General features: G+C 44.2%; 2 protein-coding genes across 3 annotated transcripts; both read left to right on the top strand.

The window, feature by feature from the left end:
* The first annotated feature begins 157 nt into the window (after window positions 1-157).
* On the top strand, window positions 158-8,856 carry aknad1 (AKNA domain containing 1). 2 transcript variants are annotated; one of them, XM_086204948.1, is made up of 22 exons: window positions 158-512; window positions 1,112-1,363; window positions 2,339-3,432; window positions 3,518-3,592; window positions 3,690-3,807; window positions 4,061-4,188; window positions 4,281-4,340; window positions 4,455-4,588; window positions 4,665-4,848; window positions 5,027-5,151; window positions 5,433-5,579; window positions 5,666-5,801; window positions 6,216-6,310; window positions 6,461-6,624; window positions 6,691-6,796; window positions 6,891-7,073; window positions 7,251-7,327; window positions 7,473-7,580; window positions 7,712-7,798; window positions 7,991-8,105; window positions 8,186-8,327; window positions 8,403-8,856. In XM_086204948.1, exons 2-22 carry the CDS (start codon window positions 1,171-1,173, stop codon window positions 8,571-8,573), a joined length of 3,642 nt encoding a protein of 1,213 aa, XP_086061074.1. In that variant the 5' UTR covers window positions 158-512; window positions 1,112-1,170; the 3' UTR covers window positions 8,574-8,856. The 2 variants fall into 2 exon arrangements, with proteins under 2 accessions (XP_086061074.1, XP_086061073.1); XM_086204947.1 differs by having other exon boundaries at window positions 6,891-7,094.
* Window positions 8,857-13,702: 4,846 nt separating this feature from the next.
* fndc7a (fibronectin type III domain containing 7a) lies at window positions 13,703-21,830 on the top strand. Its single transcript, XM_086204946.1, has 14 exons — window positions 13,703-13,840; window positions 14,280-14,298; window positions 14,397-14,654; window positions 14,728-14,988; window positions 15,536-15,793; window positions 15,882-16,136; window positions 17,069-17,323; window positions 17,861-18,118; window positions 18,448-18,711; window positions 18,885-19,139; window positions 19,980-20,243; window positions 20,334-20,363; window positions 20,458-20,512; window positions 20,849-21,830. The coding sequence occupies exons 1-13, from the start codon at window positions 13,784-13,786 to the stop codon at window positions 20,487-20,489; spliced, it is 2,466 nt and encodes an 821-aa protein (XP_086061072.1). The 5' UTR covers window positions 13,703-13,783; the 3' UTR covers window positions 20,490-20,512; window positions 20,849-21,830.
* The last annotated feature ends 20 nt before the right edge of the window (window positions 21,831-21,850 follow it).

Genomic DNA, 21,850 nt, shown 5'->3' with positions numbered 1-21,850 from the left:
TATTCAAAGATAACCACGCCCCGGTTAATTCTGATTGGTCACGGAGATTTGAACAGAAGAAACCAGTGACGCAATCTCTCGGGCTGTACCTTCCCCCGGACCACTAACTTACTTCTTTGAGAGCAAAGTGAAGTTAAGGGACCACGCGGCTGTGGCGTGTGTCCGTGCTCATGGGTGTTTTAGTGTGACACTCCCCCACGAAAGACACACCTGTCTTTTTAATCCACAGACAGAAGCACAATCCATAGAGTAACGCAAGGTAGTTTATTATCACTTGTAAAATGAACCCATTTTTTGTGGTTAAGTGGCTTCACGACCGTTACCAAGCAACCACACTCACGCTGCCAGACGACCATGTACAATATTAATGATGCCACAGAACTTTAAACCTGCCCAAGGAACCATATGTCAAGAACGGACAGGTCGCTGGTAGCCTGGAGTTTCGGTTCTGACGGGACGGTGACTGCGGCAGAGACGAGCCTAGAGCTGACTTGGCACTGACGGACTGCAGCGTGAGTTACTACCGCAGTACTACCACCGAAGCGAGTACTGATTGTGGCGATGTCAGAGCTCTCTCAACACTCCTAGTAGAACATTTCACTTAGTTTGAAGTACTTGTACTCAAGTATACTGTTCCTATTATTAAGAACGGGAGTATAGTACTTTTTACTGCACTTAATTTATGTTGAGTACCCTAATGAACGTTTTGCAGATTTAACATAAATACATTTTTAGAGAATAGGATACACTGGTGGGTTTATACATACACACATATGTGTGTATATGTGTACATGTGTGTGTGTGTGTGTGTGTGTGTGTGTGTATATATATATATATATATGCATGTATGTGTATATATATATATGTATATATATATATACATGTATGTGTATATGTACATATACACACAGAGATATATATCTGTGTATACATATGTGTGTATATATAAATTTACGCACAGATATATATGTATGTGTGTGTGTGTGTGTGTGTGTGTGTGTGTGTGTATAATTGAGAGCTTTGCACTTTTTGATCCAGTGTTGTCACTTCACAAGCTGCGTTGCTAAGTGATGAACAGGTGTTGCATCCTCCTTTCTTACCCCCTCCACAGGTGAAGTGAGCTGGAGCAAAGAGCTTCCGCTCACATTTTGTGGTAGGGAGAAAGTCTGCATGGAGGGAGAATCAGAGGAGTGTGACAAGGATGTTCAAAGAGAGGTGCTTTGGAAGAAGTGCATCCAGCAGAGCATCTTTGTTGACCTCAGCGAGGATGAAAGTCTCCACCTTAGCGATCTGGAGAGGTCTTTAGCTTTGCGTCTCTCCCAGGCAGAGTCTGCTGCATCAGACGCCAGCTTCTGTGTAGATGGTGAGTCCCCGGTTGATGCTATTAACTTGTTGTAGCACAGTTTGTATTCAAGAAGAATCTACATAATCTATAATTGGTGGTGACTGTAGGAGTGAGCACAGTTTACACAGACACATATAGACAGAAATGGCATCATTTATTTGGTGAAGAGTTGTTCGATGCTTTCAGTAACAACACGGTGACTTTGGGACTGTGTTAATATGATGTACCATTGATAAATGAATCGGATTAAAAATGTGATCGATGTAAAAATCGAATTTGACAAACCAATAATGCAAAACCGGTGGTGCAGTGGTCAGCACTGTGGCCTCACAGCAAGAAGGTTCTGGGTTCAAGTCCCGGCTCCAGCACAGGATCTTTCTGTGTGAGTCTCCATGTTCTCCCTGTGCCTGTGTGGGTTCTCTCTGGTACTCCGGCTTCCTCCCACAGTCCAAAGACATCAAGAGAGGACGAGGCTGATTGATACTCTAAATTGACCGTAGGTGTGACTGTGAGTGTGAATGGTTGTCTGTCTCTATGTGTTGGTCCTGTGATGGACTGGTGACCTGTCCAGGGTGAACCCCGCCTCTCGCCCGTAGATGCTGGGATAGGCTCCAGCCCCCCCGCGACCCTTACTAGTAAGGAATAAGCGGAAGACGACGATGAATGGATGGAATAATGCAAAACAGTAAACATTAATGGACACAAACGTGGGATATATGAACAGAATCAGAATGGAGCAGTTGTTGTAAGTTATAAAAGTCATGTCTAAAAATTCTTCCAAAAACCCTATTTTGTCCTCAAGTACAACAAATAGGTGTCCTGAGCTCACAAAGATGATTTGTTTCTTCTGCTGCATCACATTTTTGTGACTCCAGAATGCAGCTAATGGTGACTGACGGCTAACGGCAGCACTTTTGGGTGAAGTATCTCTCTGAATGGAAGTATGTGGGCCTCTGAACAGGCACTGATGTTACTGGTGTCTGTTACCTGCAGTGAGTGACGAGATGTCAGCTTTGGATGACTCCTCCTCAGAATCCAGTGCTGTCAGGAGCCCGAGTAAGAGGGGGGTCCCAAGCAAGAGCAGGACATTGCACATGTCTGCCCAAAGACCCAACACAATGCAGGATGAGGGGCCCCTAAAACTGCAGTGTGAGGACCTCGGGCATGATACCAGTGACGAGGATCAGGAGGACCTGCCTTATGATGGCGACCTTGGAAGCCTTTACTTCAACCACACAGGAAGCTCTCAGAGCAATGTAAGCTCCGATGGAAAGCAAACGCTTCACGGAAGCCCTGATGTGCTGAGTCAGCACGAGGGTGCTGATGCTAGTACACCTCATGCTGAGAAATTAACACCCTCAAGTCAGGAGGAGGACAGACAGGAAAACCACAAGGTTTCTCCTCCATGCACTCTTCCCCGTGTCGATCACCACCGGCTGGACTTTAACCTGCTGTTGGGGCGACATTTCTCCCAGGAGGAGCTGCTGATTGAGGCCGAGACCCTGCCAGAGGTCTCCCTGCTAGAGAGCGTAGACGACGCCCTTTTAAGCTCACCTCCAACACGCAACAGCACAGATTCTAATAGTCCTTCCTCTGAGAATCAGAGCTGCAGGACAGATGAAAAGAGCAACCCAGCATCCAAAATTTTGGCGGAAGAAACAGAAGAAGATGTCATGTGTGATGTTTCAGACAACGTGACATCAGGCTCAGTCCAGGGCAGCAGAGAGAAGAGCACTTTAGATGTTACGAGACAGGAAAAGTCTGAAGACAAGGGTCACGTTCAGAAACCCCCCGGTCTTGTACGCGCCAGGTCCTTCAGCGAGATGAAGTACGGCCAAGGTCAAGTCCATTACCCACCCCCTGACTTCTCCAAGGTTGCCCCGAAGGTAAAAATCCCTAAGTCGCCCTGTGGTCCTGCCAGGCCTGTTCCTCAAGCCCGCAACAGCATGAACAGAGCCCAGTCTTTTCCGGGGATGCTGGAAGTGATCAACAGAGTCCTGGAGGACTCAGCTCAGCCTTCAGACTGGCCCCGCGTCTTCAAAGAGCCAGACCAAGAGACTGCTCCAGCGCTGGTGCATCACCTGCAGGTCGGATGAGTCATGATACTTCTCTACTTCATCATATAATACCGGCTACACAGTACGTCTGACGTGTAGTTTCTCTTTTCTTTAGGCTGAATATGATAAACTACTAACAAAATACGCAGAGGCGGAGAATCTTTTAGATAAAATGAGGATAGAGACCAATGTAAGTCTTGGGTTGAGTAAACAATGAGGACGTTTGAGTAAAATGAGGTTAAATTCCATATTTAGTGGAAGTTACATGAATTTGTTTGTTTTTTCAGCCTCAGTTGTCCTCCACTGTTATTCTGGAGCATGATGATGGTGCTGATGATGATGAGCAAGGAAACATAGGTGAGGGAGGCCATCTTGGATTTTTGGCTCCTCAAATTCCCCCATCAGGTACGTGTGACATCTGATATTATGACGGGTCTTTGCTTCACTGCTTGCATTACCCAGTCAAATGCTACTGGTTTCCATGGAGACAAATGGGGTCAAATGACACTGTTCTAATTACACAAAGGTCTTCTTTGCTTTTGTAACAAATTCATTACTGGTTGACGAATCGATTCCTCTGATCTGTTCGAATTCTAGTGCGTGTGATATTATTAATGGAATTAGAGTGAGAGAACTGACATTTCTGTCGTTGTTTCAGACAAATTTGATGAGAAGCTAACAGGCACACAGATGAAGGAGCTGGACACAGCTGATCTAGAAGGTTCCAGTGATGGTGAGAAAATGACAGCTGAGCTCAGAGGCATCATCGACCAGTTCATGCAGACGGTTAGTTTGGACAAAAGCCAAATGTTACTAAAATGTCAAGGAAAAAAAACAGGGAAATGTATAACATGTAAAAGCAAACTTCTTCCGCTCAGGTGGTAGATTTCAAACAAAGTCTTAGCAACATCTCGGTGTGCAGCGAGGAACAGCAAATGGTAAGTAGTGTTTTCGTCCTGCGTGTGGTTTCACACCGTTTCAGTGTTGGGTAATTCCTCCTTCTGTGTGTGTGTGTGTGTGTGTGTGTGTGTGTGAACATTGTCTTGTGTCAGATGTTGAGGAGCATGATGGAAGCCCAGGACCAGCTGGAAAGAAAGTACATCAGTAAGAAGGAGGAGCACAGAATGTTGGAGATGAAGAATTACATGGGCCTGAGCAGGAACACCGGCACCTTTGACCCCAGCAGGTTAAAACGACCCCCACTAATTCCCATTGTGTGTCACGCCATCCATTCATTCATGCGTTGCCCCATGTGTGTGCAGGCTGGTGGAGGGAGACATATTCAGAGTAGGAATGCAGCTCGAGGACATAAAGGAGCTGATAGACAAAAATTTGTACCTGCAGATCTCCCCTCTTCTCTCACCCCTCACCCCAACACCCATGACAGAGGCTGTGAAGACTCTCTGTAAACCCACAGTCTCAACTCATCACTCGCCACTGCATGAGGTGACCAACACACACACACACACACACACACACACACACACACACACACACACACACACAGAAGGAGGTGAAGTGTGAACAGTAACCTGCGTGTCCTAATTATTTTACACTAAGTCAGTCTGAAGTCAGTCTAGTTTGGAGATTCTGTGTTCTAATCTACCAGGTCTCACGTTTGCAGGGGCCTGCTGCAGGTTATCAGATGCAGATACAGGCAGAGGAAGGAAAGGAGGAAGAGGAGGAATGTGAGCGTATGACCAATGACTCGCGACCTAAATACAGCGTACCTGGCTTCTACAGTTCATGGTACTTATGTATCCTCTGTTTTTGGTTGGTCTTTTAAAATCTGAGAGAATAATGTACATCCTAAGTGAATCATTTAGTCGAACAGCTACAAGTGTTAATTCAATGCAGGTAATGATTCATTGTCACCTTTGTGTCCAGCTATTGATTGTTTGAGTGGTGCTTGGGTGTGTGTGTGTGTGTGTTGGTGCTCAACCTTCCTGTGGCCAGATAGTGTTTCAGGTACAGTGTTGGTGTCCGGTTCCACCGTACAGACGCTGAAGAGTGTTTTTGTTCTGTTTCAGGAGCGCTGGCAGCTCTCTGGAGGTCCCTGCAGCTGAGGATGAGGAGGGAGAACACAACTTATCACAGGGGATAGTTAGTAGGAACATTTCAGCATATCAGAGAGGAACCAGCTCGCCGTCAAGAGAGAGGCAGCAGACACCTGGGAGGTCGGTGTGTGTGTATGCTTGTGTGTGTGACATAGGAAGTCTTCATATAGGGAGCTCCATCCTCATTCAGCTGCTCTTCTCATCAGGGTTCTGAGCTGTGGCGATGAAGGTGAGCAGGTTGACTGCGTGAGTCTGGCTGTGGAGGTCTCCTCTGTCTCTGACGCACCCACAGACCCTCAACACCACTCAGAGCCTCCCCGCATCCCTTCATCTCTTTCACAGGTCAGTTGCAGCGTTAACATCTGAGCTGAGCTCGCTGAAGTGGCAATTGTTGTTATGTTGAATTAAAATTTGATCTTTATGATGTAAAAGTTCAAGATACAGGAGCAACCACAGCACATCTGCCAGGCTGCACAGCCAGTCCAACTCCGTCCTCACACCCCCAACCTAAATCTAACGCCACTTCACGTGCTTTAAATTGACACTTAAGGGGCTCTTAATGCCATCACAACAATGTCATTTAAAGATGACATTTTAATTTATGGCTTTTATGTGGGCATAAACATTCACTTATTCAATAATTTTACTGTTTATTCACTTAACTCACATCTTTATTGTCTTTCAAGGGAATGTATGGAGGTACAGAAGCCAAAATGACAATAAAGGAAACCTTGAAGTGTTTTTTTTCTTTGTCAGAGGATTGTGAGCCCGGAGACAGACAGTGGGTTTGGGAGTTCTTACCTGAGACGAGCTGCAGATGGGACATTTCACCTGAATCTTCTCAGAGAAAGGTACAAAAGACAAACGATACGTTCCAAGAATTATCAACCTAAAAATAATGGTGCTTGCAAATGAGATTTATAGGAACGCCGCAGTTCTTCTAGCACTGGATCACATTACATGGGTGAGGTATACAGTAGTCTGAAATTTTCCATTAACAGAATACAGAGTGACAGAGTAAGCAGCTCCGACAGCGAGGGCTCCCACCAGGAGACGACCATCCATTCACCAGACCCCCACCCTTCAGTCCAAACCCAGTACTGCACTGCTGCAGTGGAGCTGTGGGTGCAAAGTGCCACTCAAGAGCCTTCAGTCAGGCTGCAGGGTGAGTAAACCCTTATTTTTAAAGTTTTGCTCTCAATCAAATAATTAAAAAGTCATTTTTGTTCAGTGTCTGAGCCCAGCCGGTCTGTCCTGCTCCGTCACCACGTCTCTGAGCCCGTGCTGAGCTCCACCATGGACACAGCTCGCAAAGACCATCTGTGCTCCTGTAACAGGTCAGTATCCACCATGTGGCCACTGAACGTTGTTGTAATTACGCCATTTTGTTTAAAAGATGCATCAAATCAGTGAATGTATGTGTGTGTGCAGTGGGGCTATCTTGGCCCTGCAGTTTGAGGTGTCCAGGCTGAAGAGGGAGCTGGAGGAAGGCCTGGTCCAGCTGCCTCACCTAGCTCAGAGGATGGATTACCTCACATCCAAATACAGGCAGGCTCATCAGGAGCGCAGGTCCAAAACCAGACCCAGAACTCACCGCAGACCAGGCTTCAACAGGTGGGGAACTGACCAGGAGAGGTACCACTGGCAGACTCAGTAGAGGCAGACATGTTAGCCAAGATATGAGGATCCAGGAGTCATTTTGTTGCATAATTCAGTCAGACTATGATGGTAATTTTATTCTCATTGTTATGTTACAATGTTATTATCTCGTTTGTGCAATCTGATAAGCAGCAGACAAAATGGGAGCTCCAGTAAAATGAGGATAGAGGACTGGAGCTCCTCAGATAAGGACCAGACCAGGAGCAAAGGTAGTGGTCCACCCCCACCAGCACCACAAGTCCCAGCACCCAGATACTTTAACAACAGCAAAATGACTCCCTGTCTGTCTGTGTTTCTCTACATCTGTGTTTGTAAATGTGTGTGCTGACATTATTCTACGCTCTCCTGCTACAGACAGCTCTGACATCTTCCTGCAGTCACCTAGTTCGCCAGTAGGGGGCAGGAGAGGCAGTCGAACTGTTGCGTCCCCTCATAAGCTTCAGGGTGCAGAAACCTGTGCAGGTCAAAACCACAGCTGTTTTTCACTATGCATGATAAACGATACATAGATCAGCCTTTCTATTCCTGTTTTATCGTTTACATTGGGTTATTATATCTAAGATGGGTAAACTATGTCATATAAATCCCTGCAGGATCAGAGGGGATCTACTCAGGGACCTCCTCTGGTCAGAGCAGCTCTAGTCTGAAGGGAGACAGTAAAGCCAAGCAGAGGCCACAGAGTAAGTGACTGTCAGTTAGACTGAAACAAGCTGAATGTATTCATATTCTTCAAACATAGAATTATATGAATAAAACTGAAATATTCATAAAATCGTCAGCGTGAAGAACAGGACTACTGACGTGTTTCCAGATCAGTGCAGCTTTGTGTGTAATTAGCATTCATCCCAGGGTGCTTATTCCTGTGTGATCAGAAACCATCACGGAGAGCTTTTACTCCCAGGAGAGGTGGACCCTCCTCTCCCGTCCGTCTCACCAGAGGCCCCTGCTGCAGGTCAACTATGGCTCCTCCAGTAGTCTGCCTGCGAGGTAAACACGTATCTGATCTGTAGTATAAATACATCACAACTGAGGGCAGGTTGCAGAAAAATTGGGCTTTCTTTCTTCAGCTATAAAGTGAGGGAACCACCTTTGCAGTCGATGTGGATGCGTTCCACACAGTCAGACACAGCTCTCCTGCCCAGTGACGTGTACTTCCAGCGGACGCCATCCCCAGTGTTCCCAAGGGTTACCACGAAGACAAGAAGCAAGGTGACATTCCCTAAAACTGCTGAATATTCTTATGTAACATTTCAAAGATCCATACAACAATCATTTCTTTAAAAGGAGGAAGAAATGAACAGGACTCTCGACATAGCTATCGAGGTGGCCCGCAGCATGAAAAGGACTACAGATCACATGGCCAAGAGCCTGTCAGCTGACCTTGCCAAGGCCAAACTCCACAGGAAACTACACCCCGCTCAGCCACCAGGGGGCAGAAAACACCATAATGTATAAAACCAAGAGTTCATCTTGTTAACCTTCTAGTTCCTGTGATAAATGATGCCTTTGCAATAAGATATTTGATCCTTTTATCAGTATATTTATACAATATTTATTAATATATGTAAATTAAAATGTACATTTAATTATAAATGCAATGAAAAGATGTAAAGCCTGAAATTGGAAAATAATTAAATGAAAAATAGAATTCTCTGAAAGTAAATTGTTTTTTTTTATTGAAAATGCCACTGAACTATATTTACTATCTACTTTACATTTAATTTGATTGGTGTAAGTGACTTATTTCTTTTAAAACTTGTACATAAATCTTTCATTGTAAATGATCAAAATCTCTAATATGTAAAAAACAACAACAACAACCTGTTGAGTGATGACTTTCTCTGCTCTGCATTGTCACTCATTAGATGAAGCATTAACATACAAACTATATGTGCATAGACATGTTGTCACCGTATCCTTGTGTTTTTCATTTAGCGCTTCTTAAATGTAAGTTATCCATCTCACAAAATCAGCCACGGGCTAAAGAGATAAAGTTAAATCAAATGATAAAGTCGGTCAGATTGGATCTATAATGTTTCAGTGAAATCCCCTCTGTCTTTAGTTCCAGTGAGTATCAACTAAGCTAATATGCTCATTTGCCGTCTCTAGTGGACGTCCTGCAGGCCTGTGGGTGCTGGCGACAGAGTGTCTTCTTACTGAGTTTCTGTTGAACACCTTTGTGGCCCCTTTTCCAGTCACTGTCAAAGCCTGCTGATGCTGGACGGTGTTCAAGTTTTTGTTGTGGGGTATCGAGTTCACCTGTTGTTCCGAGAAGGTATCAGGAAAGGAGATGTGGCCAAACAACATTCCTTGTTGGACACATCTGATTGTTGAAGAGAGGAGATGTTCACGGTAACCTGTAGCCCATCGCCAGGACGGACCAGCCAGAACGAGTCCTCAACTCTCCAAGACCAAAAACTAACAATGAAATGTTACAAGAGTTGGTTGTAGGCAGCGCTCACTTTGCTATCAGGATCCATGACCACTTGCCTGTGCACACTTAACACCACAGAAAAAGTTCTAAAGGCTCTAAAGAGAGATTTTCTTAACTTTTGGAAGAGAGGGTTTCAGTGACAGTGTCAACTTTCAGCATATCAACACAAATCTGTGGTCTGCAGTTGTTCTTTGGTGGTGGAACTGCAGGCAATTCCAAGGTTCATCAATCCATGCAGTGCAAATCTCACTAGTTCTTCCAGAGCAGTTTGTGTTTGAATGAAGATTCACACATCATTTGAGGTGGCGGCCGAAGGTAACTGGGATAGGCTCCAGCCCCCCCATGACCTGTAGCAGGATAAGCAGTGGAAAATGGATGGATGGATGGATGGATGGACATCATTTGGGGCCTTTCAACTGGCCCCCACCTTCATCCTGAGGCTCAGTCAACCACTGACCACCTCATTTCCACCCAAAGATACTTTACCTGACTCTAAAGTTGTGGCTTTTCCACGTCAAGTCCCCTGAGGGATGGGAAAGCTCATTAGAAGAATAACTACAGGTCATTTTGCTGGAGGGACCAACTGTTATCTGGGTTTAAACTCTTAAACTCCGTCCTGCACTGACATTTTGGATGTTGGTGCCGTACCTGTTCATGAAATCTTTGGTGAGCTAAAAATTTTGTAAATCAATTCACTTATGCTGTTGTTGAAGGTCGTTCTAAGGTTAAACTAGAAGACTCAGCAAGCAAATATAGGCAATTCTATCAATTCCATCCAGCAAAACAGCTGTCGAAGAAACAATGTAGAAAAAATATGATTGTAATTTTTCCAGATTTTTGGAATTAAAGAAAACTTCAAACCATCAAGATAACACCATGATAATTAAGTGCAATAAAAGACTTAATTAAAAAAGCTATAATAAAGACGTGATTTTTTATAATGATTAGACTCCCTACTGATGCTGTTCAAGTGAGGTTCGTATAAATAGTAGAATAATTGATGAGGATTATTAAATTGATGATCTGATCAATTATATTTTGCGCTATCAGAAGCATTAAATCATTGTTTTCTTTTAATGAATCTTAATCTGTAAAATGTGCCGGGAGGTTTGAGAAATTCGACGCGATTTGTTTTTGTTCTCCGAACTCCATCTCTTCACGGTGTTTTTCTCTTTCGTGTGAAGTTAAATTTGATCAGGTTTCTGCTTTCAACCTTTGTGCACAAAAGGATCTGTCCATGAACGTTCCTCAGGGATCCCCTCAGCCAGAATTCACAATACACATCTGATGCATTCGGCCACTAGGGACTCCAGCGCTATTACGCCAACCGTACCATTCACAGGCATGGATGAAGGGTCGCCTTTGTCATTGGAACTGGAAATATTTCTATGTGCTGTACACATTTCTGTGGAGAAGGTTAAAGTTCCCTGTAGTATAAAGTACTGTATGAGGTTACAGTGATGCACATGTGCGGGTTTTCTGTAGGTGGCTACATAAGCACACCTGGGAAGGCTGGTTTGTTTGTCAGGGTCCAATGTGCTGCGAGGTAATACTGGAAAATGAATACCAGCATGGTATAAACCAACTGCTGGGGAGCTCCGGTTGAGTTAATATCAGCGTCACTGGTATTGCTGAGGACCACTAGTTATTAGAAACCACAGTGACATCACACAGTTTGGATGAAATTAGAGATACTTTGAGTCGGTATCGGCCCATACCGGCCCATTCAGAGATATATGATCGGAAATACACAGCGCCTTAAATAAGTATAAACCACGCCAACATTTTCTCAGGAAACATATCTCTAAAGGTACTGACATGGAATGTTCACCAGATGATGGTAACGACCCACGCAACCAACACGCAAAGAAATAACGCCATAAATTATGTGTAATAAAATGGAATGAGAGGGAAAAAGTATCGGACGCACACTGAAATTTATTTAATACTTCGTACAAAAGCCTTTGGTGGTAACAACAGCTTCAAGACGCCTCCTCTATGGAGAAACTAGATGCATGCATTGCTCCGGTGTGATTTTGGCCGTTCACCCACACAAACAGTCTTCAAATCTTCTTCTCCTTCTTCTTCCTTAATAATCTTTAGTTCTTTCTGTAGAATTTCTATTGGATTCAAGTCAAGTGATGGCTGGGCCGTTCTAGCAGCTGTTATTTTCTTTCTCTGAAACCAAGTGAATGTTTCCTCGGCTGTGCGTTTGGGATCGTTGTCTTGCTGAAATGTCCGCCCTCGTTTCACCTTCATCCTGGCAGACGCCAGCAGATTTTTATCAAGAATGTATCATCTGTTTTCCATTCATCCTTCCTTCATTATATTAAGTTTGCCATTACTGTATGCTGAAAAACAGCCAGGCACCTGGAGTTCCCACCTCCAAACTTCCCTGCTGGTTTTTTTGGGGTGATGTGCATTATGTGTGTGTGTACTATGCCATCCAAAGAGTTTAATTTTGGCTTCATCTTACCAGACGATATCCTCCCAGGATTTCACAGGCTTGTCTAAAAGTTGTGCAGCAAACTTTAAAGCAGCTTGAACGTGTTTTTTTCTTCAGCAGTGGAGTCTCGTGTGGCGAGCGCTCATGCAGGCCACGGCTGTTGAGCGCCTTACTTGCTGTTATCTTTGAAACAATTGTACCTGCTGATTCCAGGTCTGTCTGAAGCTCTCCACAAGTGCCCCTTGGCTCTAGGACAACTCCTCTGACCATTCTTTTAACTCCTCTGTCAGAAATCTTGCGAGGAGCGCCTGGTCGTGGCCGGTTTATGCCGAAATGAAATAGTTCCCACTTCCAGATTACGGCCCCAACAGCACACACTGGAACACTGGGAAGTTCAGAAATCCTTCTGGAACCAACGCCATCAGTACGTTTTGCAACAATAAGGTTGCCAATGTCTCTGGAGAGCTCTTTGTTTTTACCCATCACGAGATGTTTCTTATGCGACACCTTGGCTTGTCTTGGCTTTCCGTGCCTTCCATACTTTTTCCCTGTGTCATTCCATTTTTTAAACACCTAACTTAATTCATAGACATCTAAGGTTTGATTTCTTTGCATGCAGGGGTTGCTTGGGTTGTTACCGACATCTGGTGAAAACTTCATATCAGCAGCACCTTTAGAAATTTATTCACTGAGAAAAATGGCGACGTGTTCAATACTTATTTTACCCGCTGTGTATCTCTGATCCGGGCCAGTTTAATCTGATCCAAATTCCCATGTAAAGGCTTCAGAATACATTTAGAATCATGCCAGATGGGAGGAGAGGAGAGTCGGGAGCAACACAGTTGGACGGCATGAGTCAAGTCACTGAGTCTAGTCGTATCGTATTGTACATGTATTTCTGTCTCTATGAAGTAGTGAAAACAGTGGAATATTTGTTCCACACTTACAAGTGGGCTTTTTTTTTGATAACAGGTGAAGCAGGAATACACATGTATTCATGTAGTAGTTGCTCGGAGAGGAAAATGTATTCTATTGATACTGCTATTGGCAGATACTCGAGGCTGTGGTATTATTACGTATCACTGGAGAGGTATTGGTATTAGTACCAGACATGCAGCCTGCAGCCATGCATCCATAGACACACAACCGTTCCTTCCTGGCTCAGACACGTGGGAGGCTGACACCGCCCTAGTTGGGACGATGCAGTGATTCCCACTTCAGTGGATACAGAACATGAAAGAGAGCAGTATTTGGTCAAGAGCTCAAGAAGCCACCAGGTTGTACTGCATAATGGCTCCCCTGTATTTAACCACAAAAGAAGGGCGGGTAGAAAACTAAACAAACATAATTTGGGAAAGAAAAAAAAAGGTGATTAAAAATGTTTTAAAGATAACAAACTCTTTCTTTGGCATTCCCGCGTTTAGTTTTATAGAAAGGAAGGTGAAAGTCAACAAAACTCTCCAGTGATACGTAAATGACAAAGACAACCGGAGATAAAAGCTACATGATTCTATTGCAGGAGTTTAAAGACACAATAATTGTTTTTAAGCTGCATCTTCATTTAACAAAGGTGAGCTTCCTCCTCTCACTCTGATCCCACCCAAGCACCCCTGAGGGGAGGAGTTACAGCTTTTGGGCTCTTTGGTATTTTGCTGAAACAATAAAGGACCTGTCGGTTCATCAGAGGCGGAGAAAAAGAACAGTTAAACTTAAGCTTGAGCTGCTTCCTGAAGTCATTTTTTCAGTAAAGAGCATCACATCTCTTGCCTCCAGGCTGTAAAGATCATGGGTACAACACAGCTAAAGATGCTAAAGCTCTTCATGATATTGACCCTTGTGGAGGTAAGAAAATCATTTCCTTACTTTTGCGTTGTTTTGCTCTTGTTTACTACAAAGAGCAGTCAATCAGTAGGATGTAGTCGTGCATTTTCCAATCATTTACATCCAGAGAGATAGTGGTGTACGGAAGAATGACTTGAACACAGGCTCTTTTGAGTGTCACTGCTTTCAACGAGTGCGTGTGGCGTGCCCTGCCTTAGCTCAATAGACAAATTCATTCCTACCTGAAAGAAATACCTGCGCCGAGCACTGCTGAAGTCTGTGTTGAGTGAAGGTTAATGTGCCGCCTGCTGCCTCTTATGCTCCTCGAACCTGATACAGGGGTAATTTGCTTCAGGAAATCATGTCTGATACAAATAACTTTCCGCTCTTGGAATGATGTCTTTGTCTAGAAAGCTATCATGCCTTGTTTGATTCAATAACACATTTTGTCCTTTTTCAGATTTGCACGGCTGAAAATGGTAAATAAACTGCGTCTTTAATAGCCTACTGTTTATGTAAGTGGTTTTTTTTTTCTTTTTCTTTTCACTAACTTGATTTTACTCTCTATTTCAACCAGACATCACTCTTTCGGTGTTTACGGTCACATCTAAAAGTATGACAGTGCAGTGGACCGGACACACCGGCGCCAGGTCTTACAAGATCACGGCGACACCTAAAAACTCTCCAGAGGGGTCCGTTTTTGCTCATTTCAGTGGCAACTCAGTGATGGGCTCTGTCAGCTCGCTGTCACCAAACACAGTGTACACCATGCAGCTTGAAGCCATGGACGGTGACCTCAATGTCCTGAACAGTGCAGAGACAGAGGAGACAACTGGTCAGTAACGGCAGCGCAGGAAGGAATGATTGATACGTGATCTATTTGGTATCTAATTGACTTTGTTCTCCAGCTCCTGAGGTTCCCGTCATTGATGAAGCCTACTCAAAGAACAGCGACAGCATAACTGTGGAGTTTACGGAGGTTTCTGGGGCAACCAGCTACATCCTCAGGGCAGAGTCCCAGACCGGTAACCTCTTCTCTGAGACGCTGGTGAGCAGTTCCCCAGGGACCATAGTGCAGCTTCAGCCCTACACAGACTACAAGCTGAGCGTCATGTCCGTCAACTCAGGGGGGCAGAGCCAGCCTTCGTACCCTCTTGAAGCCAGGACAGGTACAAATCCTCTCTTACTGGAGTGATGAGGCTACAGTATTTCACAAAGGGGATAAAGAAAAGATGAGGCAGCCAACTATTTAATGTGGGATTCTCATAATGAAATAACGAATCATGGAGAAAAGGCATTGATGAGGATCATTTCCTGTCACTTTCTCTTGTCCAGACATTAAACATGAGAAGCAGTTTACACGAGATGGTAATCAGTGTATGAAGATTGAAATGCAGCCTTTCTGTTGGTGCTCCAGGACAATAGCTTGCAATCTCCCTCCGGCAGCCATATTGGCGTGTCATTTCACAGCCCATTGTCACCTACGGTCTTTGCAGCCGATGCAGGAGGGTGGAAACTGTATCCATCTTCTGTGTTTTCATAGAATGAAAAGAGTAACCATGAGAACTAGGTTGCCTCTATTCCCAGAGGAGAAGTTCATGAAATATAATCACAGTGAAAATTTGTTTATTTCACGCCTCTTTTAAAACTTAGAAGAAATAAAGAAATCTATCTATATTATTTCTTTTACACCTTTAATTACTCTCTTGTCTTTAGTTGTGATGGCTCCCAAGTTGAACACCACCTCCCCCAACAACGACACCATCCTCGTCACTTGGCCGCCAGTTGAGAATGCCGTCCTCTACACGCTCTGCATCATCCAAGAAGGCTCCAGTTCCCGCCTCAAACTGAACACCACTGACATCAGCATGACATTTTACAACCTTGAGGCAGGGACCACCTACTGTATCAAAGGCACAGCCTGGGACTCTGAAGGCCGCACTGGAGACGACCTCACTGTGTGCCAGATCACACGTAAGCACAACAGAATCCAACCGTGAAGGAACACCAACGTACCCTCTAATGCTCTCTATACGTGTGTCTTTTTGGATTTTATTTCCAGGTCCGCTGAGCCCAGACGTGACCCATGTTCAGGTGACTCAGGGTCGATCTCTTGGGATCGCCGTGTACTGGATGCCAGTGCAAGGAGCAGAGAGCTACATAGCCTGGACCACTAACAACCAAAACTGTACCACCACAGGCAATAATTACTGTTACATCAATCCCGTGGAGTGTGGCCAGAGAAACTCGGTCTCTGTCACCGCCTTTAACTCAGCTGGACCCAGCGACCCCTCGCAACCAGCAGACTACATCACCTGTGGGTATACCACACCCATGCACATGCAAATCAGGCACAGTAGCATCCTTGCTGAAGTAATTAGTCTGAAACTTTGGGACAATTTTTCACTGAAGGTTTGAGGAAAAATCATATCTGTAAATATAAAGCTACTATTAGCAATTAGTTAGCTTACTACAAAGACTAGAGAACTGAAAAAGTTAGCCAGGCTCTGTCCAATGATTAAAAAAATCAACAGATATAAGATATATGTTGGACAGTGAATCTGTGTGTGTGTGTATATATGAAAACTTAAAACGGACTCAGGCTGGCTCCACCAACTTTTTCTCGTCTTTGTGTTGGGCTAAGCTAACTGGCTACAGGTAGCTAGCTCTAGCTTTATCATTTTTCTACACCAACTCTGAAATCACATACTTCCTATTCAATATTCCAAGTATCGTCATACTTTTGCTCACACGACTGGTAATTACATGGACCTTTTCTACGCAACTGGTTATTGTGTCACTTTCTTAGACTCTCTTTCCCACTTAAGACATGTTGTCATGGTAACCCATGCTAGCCGCACACAATCCCTTACAGCGATATATGATTTTCTCAAATCTGGCGCACACCAGAGCCAGAGGCGTCAAACATGGCCCAGATCTGGCGAGAATGTGGTTGCTATCTTCTGTTTTATATGATGTCCTGCCCTTGTAAATACCTACGGTCTGATTTACCCAGGAAAATATGGATCTTGCTTATTAATACTTTCACAGTAAGACTTCTGAGTTATTAAAAATCTCTCATACTAAATACTGTGTTAGCATGGGATTTTGTATTTTCCCATTGAATTGTCTGCAAGGCAGCTACTTAGCTAATAAGCTAACATAAGTCGGAAGTTATTTCACAATGGGTAGAGCTATCAAAAGTGAGATCCCCTCCCCGTTTGTGATGCTTTTTGTTCTTCCTGTTAGACCCGTGTCCCCCTGAGAACATATGGGTGGAGGAGCCCGAACCTGGAAACTGCTCCGTGGTGTGGGATGAGGTGCCGTTGGTGGAGTACTACATGACTTTCATAAAGAGGGACGATGGGACTGAAAAGTTGTGTAACACCACGGGGACCACTTGCCAATTTTCCTGCATGTGTGGCTACACCTACCTCACCACCGTCTTCCCCTACAACCTGGCCGGCTCCAGTCCTTCTGCACACGTGCGCAACTACACCACCAGTAGGGCGATCACACATGAGTCCTAACATGACAGGCAAATGTTTGTTATTCGACATGTCGAGTTTTAAATGTGACTGTTCAGCAACCACCTTGTCATGTCACAATGCCTCCTTCCTATCCTCGTTCTGGTCGGGTACCGAGCTTTGGTTCTTTGACGTCATAAATCGTGACTTCAAGGCTTTTTGGCAGCTGCACCCTAAATCTCAGATGAAGATAATGAGCTTCCTGGAATTCTTCCATAAAGGCACTGTTGGAACAATAGGACTTCCAAGCTGGGACACACATGGGTGTAACTCATACTATTAAAAATGACGGTGTAGGTGTTACACTGTTCTCACAATACCTGGTAACAATATCATTGGCATGGTTACAAGGACACCTGGATCAGAGCTAGTGTGCTGTTAACACTTGCGCCTCAGTAAAAATATGTATTTTGGTCAACAATTTGATAAAAGAAGGCGGAACTAAATATGCCAAAATAAAAAAATGGCTTGCTCTTGCCCAGCACTCATTGCTTTTCTCATCTTTTCCTGCCAGTTCCGTGTTGCCCAGAGGGAGTTACCATCAAGCTGGTGTCTACAGAGACCCTGGAGATCATATGGTCACCAGTCAAAGGGGCAGAGCTTTACGAGACAACAGCAGTACAGACCGATGACATCATCCACTGTAATGACACTGCGCCGGCCTGTGCACTGTCAGACTTAAAGTGCAACATGGCGTATTCTGTGGTGGTCACGCCTTGCAGCGAGTTACGAGGATGCAATCAAACATGCGCGCCACACACACACGAGACAGGTATTAATGACTTATTTCTAGATGTGTTCAGTTTGAGCGAGAGTGATAAACTCAAACACACACACACACACACACTCGTAAAGGCACCCATGTACGATTTTCACTTCAATTTTAATTTTGGGTGTATTTTTGCTGCTAAATTATACTAAGCTAAGCTAAGCTAACATCATTGCTTAAGGTAATGTAGACACTTGTGAGAGTTTTATCAATCTAACTATTGACAATTAAGTATCTTAAGTGCATTTAAAAAAAATAAAATCTCGAGAATTATAACGCCACAATCACATTTTTGATATGAAAATCTTGATTTCCTGTCTGTCTTGCTTTAGCTCCTTGTACTCCAGAGATCCTCAATATGACGCAGTCCAACAACTCCACATACCGAGTCCTCTTCACAACCCCCAACACCCCCAACACAAATTATACCATCACTGCCATGGGACGCTCACATGATGACACACACACTTGCCAGTCAAGCAGCAGTTGGTGTGAGCTCACACAGCTGCCCTGCGGTTCCGTCTACGAGGTCACGGCAGTGGCCACCACAGCTGTTGGACAGAGTCTACCTGGATACAGTAAACTTTTGGAAACAGGTATGACAAATAAAGTCAAAGTCACAATTTGTGTAGTTCAGTGCAAGAACTTTGGAATTTTTGCATCGTCAAACTTTATGACATGTTTATAACTTGTGACCCATGATCAGAGGGAAAAGCCTCAGAGGCGTTTGACAGCTGAACATCAACACATATTGACTTCTCTCCCCAAGGTCCTTGCTGCCCCATGTTCGTTAATGTGACTCAGGTCACGCAAGCTATGACAAACGTGACGTGGTCTGCTGGCGGTGGAGCTCGCTCCTACATCACCTCCCTGACTTCAACTCGGGGGAATGCTAAGTGCCACACTCTTGACACCCACTGCCTGCTGGGATGCATCACCTGTGGCACCAACTACAGCGTCCACCTAGAGGCCATCAGCAGCACCGGACACAAGTCGGAGTGCAAATATCACGGGTTCTCGTCAAGTGAGTATGTGTGAATTTGAAATTACGTGATATATAAAATCAAACGGAGCAGGAAAATATTTTAGTAACAATAAATTTCATTCTCTTTATTACAAAAAAAAAGTTGTTTTTTTTTTATAGCTTTTAGCTATCGTAACAAACAAGCTCATGTAGTCTACAGAGTTCCGTCAATCTGCACCAGACGACCAAACAGAGAAAATCAAAAAGTTACATCATGGGATTAAAAAACGACTTGATAAACAAAAAACAAACGCGTAAGAAAAAGATCCTAGAAAATGAAAACATAAAATAAAAAGAGGATGATTGGTTGAGGAATCATCTTTGTAGCTCTCTAATTCATTTTCAGAAACACTTGAAAATAAATCAAAAAACATTTTTGTCAAGCTTATTTCTTTGCTAGTTCACGGATGGAAGAGAACACAATCACATCCAACAGTACAAAGGACTCTTTTTTTTAAATCCCTTTTGTTTTCTTCTTGCACTCATTTTTTTCTGCTTTGAAAGCTAATTTGCGTACCCTGGAAAAAACGATTGAGAAATGTGTTTGTTTTAGTTTGTGTGGCTAAAGCGCCCACCAACACCATCACCGTTCACGTCTATTCGACTCTTTCAGCCCACTGGCACGGATCTGCCCGGGGTAGCGTTACAGCCTCTGTTGCGTGCAACACACACACACACACACACACACACACACACACACACACACACAAAAACCCATAAGAAAATAAGTGAAGAAACCTGAGGAGGGATTATTTTTCCGTCATGGACAGACAGGCAATAAATGTTGACCAAGATAATTCCAACGAATTCTTAACACCCCCTTTTCTCACGTTCTTGTAGGCGCCTGCTGCCCAACAAATGTCAAACTCTACCGCAGAGCCAACAACTCCTTAAGGGTGTACTGGCGCTCTCTGGGTCCTCAGATCCAGAACCACACAGTAGAACTGTTTGGCACAGGAGCCAACTACACCTGTATCGCAGCTGCCGACAGTAAATACTGTGATATCGAGGAAGTGATGTGTGGTGACGTCTACACGGTGGTGGCGGCACCAGTGGGACAGGATGGGATCAAAGTCAGCTTCTGTCAGCTGAGGACGTACTCAGGTGAGCCGCACGGTGCAGGGACGGTGTTCACTGGGTATTGTAAAAGCACTTATGATATATTAAGCCTATTCGTGTTTGTATGATCCACAGTTCCTTGCCCAGGAAGTAACGCTGGCATGCGTAAGTGAACATTTTTGCTGCATTTTAAGCACAACTGTAATCTAACAACGAGGTTTTGAGCTGTTGGATAACTGAGCGTCATTTCTCTCCAAAGTGATCTCACGTGGAAGACGAAGCGTGAATTAATCGTGGTACGTCGTCATCTGGAGGTGAGATCATTCTAACCTCAGTAAGGTCGTGTAGAACGTGAGCAGGTACCTGAGCACGGGTTCTACGTATGTCTTTTCCTCTGGGACGCCTCTTATGCGTGACTGTCCGTTATCACCGGAGAGGAGAAGGAAGGGAAAACGTGACTCAAGCTCAGAAGATGAGAGCTGCTGCAGGAACGTGACTCGAGCGATTAACGTGTCTGGTGATATCTGATAGCAAACAAACTCTTTCGCGAATATAACATTTCACTTAGAGGGTTGTTGAGCATGAATAAGCGGCGATATGTTAGTCATGACGGATCAAGTTGATCATTTCACTCTTTCTTTCTCCAACAGCCTCCCAACCCCCAGTGAGGAGGAGTGTGTTTACATGGTCCAGTGTACCCAGATGGAATATCACTCTTGTTTAGGAACATCTCTGGTGTGTTGTTACAGATGTATGCATATGTATCTATAGAGCGGGTTTTTTTGTTCTCCTGCCGGATAAACCCAAAAACCCTCGTGCTGTTAATGTTGATGACTGCAATTTTGAAATAACAGCCTCATTTTATTTGAATGCAAACGATCCACGCAGCTACGTTCGGCTGCGACGTAGAGAGCGGACCAAGCGCGTCAGACAACAGCGTTCGGTCGTCCCTGAGACGTCTTACTCAGCAAATTAAGAGATTTTTATTTCAAAATCAACTGTGATTAGGTTCAAAAAGTTTCTTTATTCCAGTACCACACATGCAGTTGTTTTACCCCCCACCAAAATATACGACCAGATGATAGTACTTTCATTACTTTGCCCATCGTGATTAATAAGTGGGATTTACTTTTTAAAATCAAAAGTTTAATTGAGTCACAGCACGAGTTCAAACACAAATTGAGAACAAACAACTAAATAAAAGATGGCTTCTGAAATAAAATAATGAATGCGCTTCATATTGGCTGCCTTGCAGTTGCTTGTGTTTAATTACTACTTGTTAAGATGTAACAATACATAGAACAGGAAGAAATGGGAACTTTGCAGTAAAATCCCACAATGATAATTTCAACGATACTTCAGAGACAAAATACCATTGTAGGACTTCTCTAAGTAGAAGACCTCCACATGGAAGCCGAAAGACTCCAGGTAGTTACGCTGGTATGTGACCCAGAAAAGGGTCCCTGTGAAAGCGGGGCAGCAAGAATCCACCTGGCTAGCCTGGAGTCACGCTCAGCGAGTCCTGTGGATGATACGTCTGCTCACATTGCTGGAACGTCATGCAGCGTTACCTCTGTTCTCACTGGATTTGCTTCCTCTCAGTTGACAGCTGATAACAATAAAGCACATTGTTTATGCATCACAACACTGAT

The sequence above is a fragment of the Aulostomus chinensis genome, chromosome 5 (assembly GCF_037954235.1).
Source record: "Aulostomus chinensis isolate RoL2024-O1b breed Wild chromosome 5, RoL_Achi_v1.0, whole genome shotgun sequence".
NCBI lineage: Eukaryota > Metazoa > Chordata > Actinopteri > Syngnathiformes > Aulostomidae > Aulostomus > Aulostomus chinensis.
Note: the sequence above shows the minus strand (reverse complement) of the source record. Positions and strands in the feature narration are given on the sequence as shown.